The sequence below is a fragment of the Nicotiana attenuata genome, unplaced genomic scaffold (assembly GCF_001879085.1).
Source record: "Nicotiana attenuata strain UT unplaced genomic scaffold, NIATTr2, whole genome shotgun sequence".
NCBI classification, from domain to species: Eukaryota; Viridiplantae; Streptophyta; class Magnoliopsida; order Solanales; family Solanaceae; genus Nicotiana; species Nicotiana attenuata.
The window spans coordinates 84,643-94,585 of record NW_017670704.1 but is presented as its reverse complement, the minus strand read 5'-3'; the positions used below and the strand labels follow the sequence as shown (position 1 = coordinate 94,585).

Genomic DNA, 9,943 nt, shown 5'->3' with positions numbered 1-9,943 from the left:
GGGTGCCTAACACCTTCCCCTCGAGATAATTTCAAGCCCTTACCCAAAACTCTAGTCTGCATCTTTAATTCTTCTAAAAGTGTCCTAATGCACTATAATCATTAGGTGGCGACTCTCCAAACTCCAAAAATCCAATTCCCAAACGGGATAAGAGTTGTCTTCCCGAATGTCGTGAACCCGATTCCGCGAGGAAAAAGGGGGCGTCGACAGTACATTGGGGTGTGATGCACCTATACAGTTAAATGAGTGTCTACATGTTTGCCACGGTTGCATGCGTCATCCCGGTTCCTCTTCCCGTTTCTTTTCTTTTGATTTCTCTTCTTTGTTTTTCTTGCTTTTCTTTCTCTTTCTATTTTTCTCTCATTTTTCTTTTCCCTCTGTTTTTCATTTTCTGCTTTTCCCTTTTCTTTTGCCATATGGTTTTTCTCTCGATTCCTTATTTTCTCTTTCTGCGTTTCTTTCTCTCTTGTTTTTCTTTTATTCCCTTCCCTCGTATTTTTCTTCTTTTTTTCTTCTTTTTTTTTCTTAGGGTTACGGTCGAATCTTATGGAGATTGCCTACGTATCATGACCCCGCATGAATTAGACCAAGCGTAGTTCTTGCAAATAAGCTAACTCTTATTTTTGGAATTTTGAAAGAAATGCTTTAAAAGAAAAAAGGGAAATCAATTTTTCAAAATTTGTATTTTTTTTATTTTTTTTATTTATGAAAGAAAGACATCTCAGGAGTATTTTAATGATTTATTTTGACCTAAAAGGAAAAGTGGCTATTTTTTCAAAAATTTTATTTAAGCAAACAAAGACTCGGTTTTGCAGATACGGCCTTTCAGCACTTCGGGAAAGAAGATTTTAAGGCTGTGCCCGCTAACAATTGAAAATGACCCAAGGTGGCTGTTCTTGCAAAAGCGGCCTTCCGGCGCCCTTTTGGGGACATTCGGCTTATTTTAAGCAAGAATGGCATCACCTGACTTATTTGTAACAAAAATTAAAATTTTGATATTTTTGGCTATTTTTGCAAAAGGGTGGTTGGACCCGATGAGGGTTGCCTACGTATCTCACATCCGGTGAGAATCAAACCAGCGTAGTTCGGGTAGATTGGGAATTGAGTAAACTAACTCCTTTTTTTTTCTTTTTATAAAACTCAGACCATGAAGCTTTAAGGCAAAAAACATTTTTGATTTTTTTTCTTTTGGAATCTTCTAAAAATGCTTTAAAATTTTTTTTGGGATTTTTGATTTTGAGTTTGATTTTATTTTTGAAAGAAAGACTTCTAAAATTTCTTTTCTTTTGATTGGAACTTTGGGAATTTTTAAAAGTAAAAAGAAAATATTTTTGTTCGAATTTTCATTTGTTCTCTCTTTTCTAAAGAAGAAAGAAAATATTTTTGGATTTTGGATGTAACCTCTTAATTTTCGAAAGAGGGACTTTTTTAAGAAAAATATTTTAAATTTCTGAGCTTTTATTTATTTACAAAAGTACTTCTAAAGAAAAGCAAAAAATATTTTGGACTTCAATTTTTCAAAAATTTTATGGACATTTATGAAAGAAAGACATCTAAGGAGTATTTTTGTTTTTTTGATTTTTGTTTCTGATTTTTTTTTTGGATTTTTTATTGAAAAATACTTCAAAATGAAGGAAACCCGTATTTTTGGATTTTGAATTTTATTGATTTTTTTTCTTCTTTTTTTTTTCGTATGAAAGATGTTAGAAAGAAGGAAACCATTTTTTAGTTTAAAAAACTTCTTTTTTTTTTGAATTTTCTAAGGAAAGATTTCTAAAGAAAGAACTTAAAGAAAATATTTTTGGATTTGTTTGAAAATTGAGGTCGGAACCGATGAGGTTTGCCTACGTATCTCACATCCGGTGAGAATCAGACCCGCGTAGTTCGGGCAGACTTGCCAAAATCAAATGTATATTTTTTGAACAACAATTTTTCATTTTTCAAATATTTTCCTTTTCCATGTTTCAAAAATTCGGCAGCATTTCGGTACTATTTGGGCACTGGTTTTTCAAGCGGTTACCCTCACTTAGTCCTAACACTGCTATTTTTTTCAATTTTCTCTCATTATATACAAGCCGGTCAACATGCAAAGCAGAGCAAATAAATGCGCAAGTAGCACGTAAGATGCATCAGGATGGTCTTTTTCATTTCGGGTCACCTATCCTAGACGGACCCAACCCCTATGTTGAGTCCCCTAAGTCAAATGCACATGATGCAAACAAACGCCCTACTAGGGATCTGGCATGAGTTTTTGTTCTTCTAGGTTTAAACCCTAGGTTTATTGGTCTAGACCTGGCTTACCCGAGCGGACAACTCGAGCCGAGGGGGAGGCAGCGTACCGGGGATACAGAAGCTCCGCCGGCTTAGCAACTTATCCAAACCTCGTTCTAAATAGGAAAAGACTCTAAACAGAAGAGAAGCTACACGAAGTGCACCCTTCTCCATGATGTAGAAGACTCAGAGAGAGGAAGGGATTTGTAACAGTTTATATATACAATTCAACAAATATCAAAGCGGTAAAACATTTAGCACATATAGCATGAAACATGTAGGAAAATCAAATAAGCCAAATATAACAATTATACTAAGCTCGAATTCTTGAACCCTGAACCGAAATTCTGGGTTCGTATCCCCGGCAGAGTCGCCAGAGCTGTCACACCTCCTTTTTTACACACCTACCCCGAAGGATAATGTATAAGGGAGTTTTTCCATTTAAAGTGACATTATTCGAAATGGGATTATTTATTCAATTTTTAGAGTCGCCACTTGGGATAGGATTGGCTTTTCGTGTCCCAAGTCACCGGTTTATCTATTCCCAATTCAGGAGTTCTTTTCTAAGGTTTATGAGTAATTTTATAAACAGTAAATAGTCATTTAATTATTTTTCTAATATTTTAAAAAATTAAAATCAACTAAAGTTTTGGTTGGTACATGATGATAGGCTATAATTGCATATTTTAGTCGCTTATTAAACTCGAATTTACTGCACTTTAATTGAGTTTGCGCTTTAATCGCTAGTGTTTTGCACTAATTGTGTGTTTTATGCCTTGTAGGTGTGATTCCGAGCTATATAGATGTTATGGAATGAATTTAAGTGATTTGAAGCTTTGAAGTCTGAGTAAAAGCTCAAGGAATTAAGCCGGGATCGTGTTCGGGGGTCAAATTTGATAATTAAGTACGAACGAAGACTTGAGGAGGCATATTGCGCACTGTCTAGTAAAATAGACATAACTTTTTGCTCAGAACTCCATTTACGCTCCACAATATATGGTTGGAAAGCTAACTCAAAGGGCTACAACTTTCATGTTTTATGTTTTTCCAAATTCCAAACGGAACAGGGTGAAAAACCGCGGTTCCACCGCGACCGCGGCAGAACCGCGGTAGAAGATGGTCGCGGACAACTGAAGAATCAGAGGGCATGTTTGGCCGCGGTTCCACCGCGACCGCGGCAAAACCGCGGCAGGAGGCGGAAATTTCAGGGACTTATGTGCAAAACACGGGATTTTAAGCCCTAAACCCTATATTAAACCAAGAAAGCCGGCCAAGAAAGGGAGGGGGACATATTTTGGACATAGATTCGACCTAAGGAGGCAAGAACACATTGGGAGCAAGGCGGAGAATTTCTTCTACGAGTTTTTCCTTCCTCTTCCTATTTTTCATTGTTGGTTATGACTTTTAGTATTGTAGTTTTACATACTATTATGAATAGCTAATTTGTTATCTAGAGTTTTGATAGAACCTTTTGTAGGATAAATTCTTGTTATGTTTTTATATAATTGAGCCATAGCTTTTCTCTATTTGTTCAACTACGTTTATATTGTGGTTGGTTGAAGAGCTCTCAATTAGCTGTGCCTATTTAGTATGCATAACTCGGGAGAGAGTGCATATTTAGGTAATTGTTGAACAACACCACTCCCAGAGTATATGAGGGATCAATAACCGAGGGTTTAAAGGTGGGATTAGGGATAACGAAGCCTTGGGTGCGATCTGAAGTGAGCTGTATTAAAAGCCAGCTAGCGTAGCTCGGGAGAGTGCATCTAGTAAATTGTCGTAATTACTCGGGAGAGATTTACGGTAATAAGAGTGCTCATGATCGGTAGAGAATACTTAGGCGAAATTATAGAAGACATAGCGGGAGGGATTCCGACAATAGAGGAAATCATAACTCTAGACCTTCTTAATCTTTTCTCTAACCCTCAGTATCGTTAGTTGTTAATTTACTATTTTAATTTGTTAGTTAATTAGTTAAACAGAAGAATCTTAATATCTATAAGTTAGGAATTGTTCAAGCTTGTCTTCTTGGTAATAGTGAACAGCTGTAGCTAAACCTTAGTTCTCTGTGGGATTCGACTCCGAACTTGTAAACCGGATTATATTTGCAACGACCGCATTGTCCTTTTTATAAGGCATAGTTGGACGTGATCAGTACACCATGCTTGAGAGTAATCTCAAAATTCATTGATTCCAAAGTTTCTAAAATTTAAGTAACAAGCTTAACTAAAAAAATATTGTAATTTAAAGAATATAAAAGAAAGAGAATGGTTGGTAAAAGTCAATAACACTAATGGTTCTGGTTACATAAAGAATCAAAAGTGAAATGTCGTACTGATTTTTATATTCCTTTGAACATAGAATACTTATTGAATAATAATTGTAATTAAAGACTTACAATTAAATAATTAAAAGTTTTAAATCAACAAAAACAAATTATTTTTTTTTAATGATAAGAACAAATTATTGAGTCCTTGAATCAATATAACCCGAAAAAAGTTTCTGAATTAACTAATTTGACCAAAAAAAAAAAAGAACAAGTAATCATAAATTTATCATATAAATCGTTATAATATAGTATTAAAAGTCAAATTGGTGAAAATACAAACTTTACGCAATAAAGATGAAACAATATAAGACAAATTAAAATGATACTAAGTGAGTTGTCATTTTTTTTTTTTTTTTTTTTTTGTATTCATTCAACAAATGACAACTCCCCATATTTTTCTATATATTAAGTTACTTACTATAAAATACTAACTTGATGTAGTCATTTTAAAACACTTTGCATGTTCTTTAATTATTTATGCTAGGCGCATATTTTAAATTTGATTTACATGTTCTTTCGGTATACATATTTTACTGATTGACCTAAGCACACGCGCAACACACGTATACTAAGTCTAATATAATATTAATTAGATGTCGAGCTAGTCTCATTAGCTACCGCCTTTTCTAAGAATTTATATATATTTCCAGATAATGGCACACCAGCTCTATATACACTTGATTAGTTGGAGAAAATTGTCACAGGTATGAGTACATAGAAAGAAAAAAGAAAATATATGTAAACTGCGCGGCAACACGAATTAGTGTGAATATGCTGCAAATGATAATAACACCAGACTACAAAGCAATTACAAGTCTAATAGCCTGTTTGACCAAGCTTTTTTTTGGCCAAAAGTATCTTTTTTTTGGCCAAAAGCACTTTTGGCCAAAAATTAAGGTGTTTGGCCAAGCTTTTGGAAGGAAAAAAAGTGCTTTTGAGGAGAAGCAGAAACAGTTTTGGAGAAGCAGAAAAAAGTAGCTTCTCTCCAAACACACTTTTTTGAGAAGCACTTTTGAGAAAAATACACTTAAAAGCAGTTTTTTACAACTTGGCCAAACACTAATTGCTGCTCAGAATTATTTTTCAAACTAATTAGCCAAACACAAACTGTTCCTCACCAAAAGTACTTTTGAGAAAAGCAACTTTTAAAAAAAAAATACTTCTCAAAATAAGCTGATTTTTGCAGCTTGACCAAACAGGCTATAAGTGAAAAAAGAAGGCAGCCCGTTACATTAAGCACCCACTATATGCGGGATCCGGAGAAGGGACAGACAACAAAAGTCTAAGTGAAAGTGGAAAATAATTTTCATTTAATTTACCAAGTCGTACCAAAACAGAGCTTGACCTTGCTATGTACAAGTACAACCAACATTCTTATGAAATCAGAATCCCCTAAATCATCTACCTCTCTCATTCTCTAAATGTACAAATAAATACAAACAAGCCCAATATCCATCTTCAATGAAAGGATTGAAGAACTAGCACTTGTAAAGATTTTTCTGACGTACACTAGAGACTAAAATCTGATTATTAATATAATCAGGTCTAACCCAAAAACCTAAGGTTCCTACAAGAACAATAGTTTACACAAAAACTCTGATGTCTGGCTCAGCATCCATCTCATATGACTTCTTCTGCAGCCAATTATCATCTTCTTCTTCTTCTGATGCAAACAATGCAACTGAAATGTCAGCCAGTTTCTCTCTGCTTAATTTTAACTTCCGAATTTTCAATTGCCTCGGAGCATTTGGCGCTTCAACATCATTGAATTCACCCAAATCCTCAATTGCATTCTTGAAACCAAGCGTCTTTCTTGGTGTTGCATACTCAAAATGCCACCTTTTTGCTATCACAGTCTGTTCATTTGGCAGTAAAGACCATTTAACTCATTAATAAAGAAACCAATCCAACTACTTCAATAGTGCAGAATGAATGTATTTGAATGGTGTAATTGACACTTACAGCTTCTCTAATTGTCCTTGATACATGAAAAAGCCTCTTTAAATCATCATGATCAACTCCACATACTATCCTTATCTGCAAAAACAGGGAAGAAGATTTAAAAAAAAAAAAAAAAAAAGTAAATTACAGTACCATTATACCAATACATTCAAAATATACAGAAAGGAGAATTGGGCTGATTATACTCACCAGAATATCTTGAGGCAAGGCTTCAAGAGGAGACTTGTCATCACAAAAGAAAAATGAATTGTGACTACATACTTTCTTCATAGGTGTTGTTATTGGACTGAAATCAACATCCACTGTAATTCTTTTCCTCCCAAATGAGGTACTTCTCACTAGACCCGACCCATAACTTTCACATTTCTTTCCCAATGCCATTTTCACTCAATACCTGATTTTTCCAACAAAACCATTCAGAATTATCCAAATCCAATGAACTGTATCTATAATCTAAAATTTTCTTCCCAACTTTGTTATTTGAACTTAATAACAGAACCTCATTAGCCCAAAACCAAATCAAACATAATGTATCTCTAAGATATCATTACTTAGTGTGTAAGCAGCAATATATATATAGATACGTACCTTAAAATTAATCCTTAATTTGCGCTGCAGTAGTAAATTAAGATTGGAAGTAACGGATGTTCTGAACAAGGAAACTAATGAACCGCCTTTCTACACAACTTAATTGTAGTTTGTACAGCACTTCATTTGGACGAGGGTGAAGTTCCCTTATATACACATGTCTTTTTTACTGTAAATTTTTTTACTTTTCTCTCTTATTTTGTTCAAAATATTATTTAAATGTGTAAGTGGATAAATATGTATGGCTGTTAAAAAAGATTTGATCTTGCCTAGAAAGGACTCGAATTTTCCCATACAAATATCTTTTGGGTTTTGTGCTTTAAATCTGAAAGAGGGAAAAAAACTAGCCGTTTGAGAGAGACACGTGGCAAGATGAGAGAGGTGGAAGGATTAACGTGGGTAGTTCAGATGACGTGGTAGAGTTGGTCGGTTCCATGATAGCATATAGGTAGCTTAACTAACACGTTCGATGCTCTTAGACGTTTTCAGTGGATACTATTAAAATCACCTGACACGTGGTTTTGAAGGAAAAAAGACTAAACCAGATACTGACACGTCATTGAATGAAGAGATGAACGGTGCGGATCTGTTGAGGAAATACACAGGAGTGTAGATGATGGTAATTGATAGTGACGGTCAAGTAAATTCTTCTCAGATAAGCAGAGTCTTAATAGGCGGCTGTTGCAGTTTTTAGATTATGGGGAAAGGGTCAAAAGAGGGTCAATGCGTTTACAAGTTGTAAAATTTTTACAATTTTATATTGAGAAAAGAGAATCCTATGGAGCCGTGTTAAATTCCAATATGGTAATAGATTTGAAATTTATGAATTTAAAAGTTTAATTCTCTTAAGTTATTATATTTTAAATTAATAATTTAAATTAAAATTATTGAATTTGGTATATTCGTAAATAGTATGCTAGCTTCGCCCTTGATAACGGAGACATTTGCAGTTTTACTTTTACAGAGAAAAAAAGAGAGAAGAGATTTAAAAAATCAAATTTCTTTTAGCATGGTAAGAATAGTTGATTAGGTAATAATATCCTACACCAACTTTGGTTTATAAATTGTTTTTAAGTATTAGAACAGGGGTGTTCATAAAAATCCGAAAAACCGAACCAAACCGAAAATCAAATCAAATTGACCAAAAAAACTGATACTTTTTGGTTTGGTTTGGTTTGGTTTTGGTTTTGAATTTTAAAAACCGATCAAATTTGGTTTGGTTTGGTTTTAATCGAAAAATAACCGAAAAAAGCCGAACCAAACCGACTATATGAGTAGCTATTTCAAATTTATTATATATATATNCGAACCGAACCATTGACACCCCTAATACTAAACCATTAATAAAAGCTTTTATATCTATGTAGTAATACGAAATAGCCGATAATGTAATAAATTAAAGTAATAAATAGAAAAGTTAATTAAAGCTATATAATTAGTTTCCTTTAATTTTTTTTTTATTTTTGGTTATACTGCATTAAAGATACAAAATAACAGTTGATAATTTTATTAAAATAATATGATTAATATTTTTTTTAATGTTATACGCGCATCGCGCGAGTTCTAATACTAGTATATATATATAAACTTATTAAATTTTAATAAGTATTAAATATCTATTCATAATTTTAACAGTATAATAAATTTGGCGGTAACTAAAGCCATAGTGTGGATTAGTTGGGAATATTAGAGGGGAAAGTGGGGCTGTTATCTAGGCATGAAGCTGAAAGCTAGGCATAATGATGGTCACCAGTGGCATTAAAAGGTTAGATTCTTTTTACCTTTATACTTTATGTGTACTAAATTATTTCTTTTGCAGATAGTAATCATAATTATTCCTAAATTATGCTCTAATCTGACATCATTAGCTATGTTTCTCGCGAACTAAATTAAGTACTCCATTACTTTTAAGGACAATAGACTCAGAAAACATCTTTGACGGGTTGAGTCATGACCCGCTAGTTATTCTATCTTAATCCAAAGCAAGCTTTAGGTTGTTTGATTCATGTAGCAACAAAGGGTTAAACTCTTTTACACTTTCAACTTACAATATGTTTAGCTAGCGTTGGACATCGATGAAAAAATGAGTTTTTAAAAAGAAAGAATTACAAGAAAATATACATAACTTCATACTGTAATAAAAAATGGCCCATGTTTTAAGTTTTACCTGACCTAGCCCATATTGTACATATTTCGAAAGCACTAGCAAATTCAAAATCTATGTTCTTACAACCAATGCGTCTAAAGGCTATGGAGTTAAATTTGTGTTCTCACAACCATTACTTTCACTCTCTCTTCTTCTTACATCTTCTACATATGCTTCAAGGGGTCGTCCACCATTACTGCTTCTCCCCCTGTGTCACCTGGTTGCAATGTAAGAAAATTGAAGAGTAGAAGTCCACCATTGAAGGCCATTCAAAGCTTTGCTTTCGAAAATAAGATTTTTTTGAGTTTGTTAGTTGTTTGGGTTTGGTATTGTTCCAATTGATTGAAAATATCAAAGGAGTTCAAAATTTAACTCTGAAGTGATTTGGAATAGATTTGAGCTAGATTTCAGAAAAAACGCAAGGAAGAAGACGAAGTTAGTTTTTTTATAATCTTGTATAATAGTGTATACGAGTGTATAAACACATCTTATACACTATTATACACTTTTATGCACCTTTATACAAGCGTATGTAGACGAACTTCTTCCACGATTTTCTGTTGCAATTCTTGTTCAAATCCAGTCCAAATCTCCATTGAATGACTTCAAAATCTCCATTAAATGACTTCAAATTTTATATGCAACCT

At 33.6% G+C, this 9,943-nt stretch overlaps 1 protein-coding gene across 1 annotated transcript; it reads right to left on the bottom strand.

The window, feature by feature from the left end:
• Positions 1 to 5,883: 5,883 nt before the first annotated feature.
• LOC109242484 (F-box protein At1g61340-like) lies at positions 5,884 to 7,428 on the bottom strand. The gene is made up of 4 exons (XM_019409333.1): positions 7,151 to 7,428; positions 6,752 to 6,956; positions 6,563 to 6,637; positions 5,884 to 6,456 (listed from the first exon to the last, which is right to left on the bottom strand). Exons 2-4 carry the CDS (start codon positions 6,941 to 6,943, stop codon positions 6,184 to 6,186), a joined length of 540 nt encoding a protein of 179 aa, XP_019264878.1. The 5' UTR covers positions 6,944 to 6,956; positions 7,151 to 7,428; the 3' UTR covers positions 5,884 to 6,183.
• Positions 7,429 to 9,943: the final 2,515 nt, after the last annotated feature.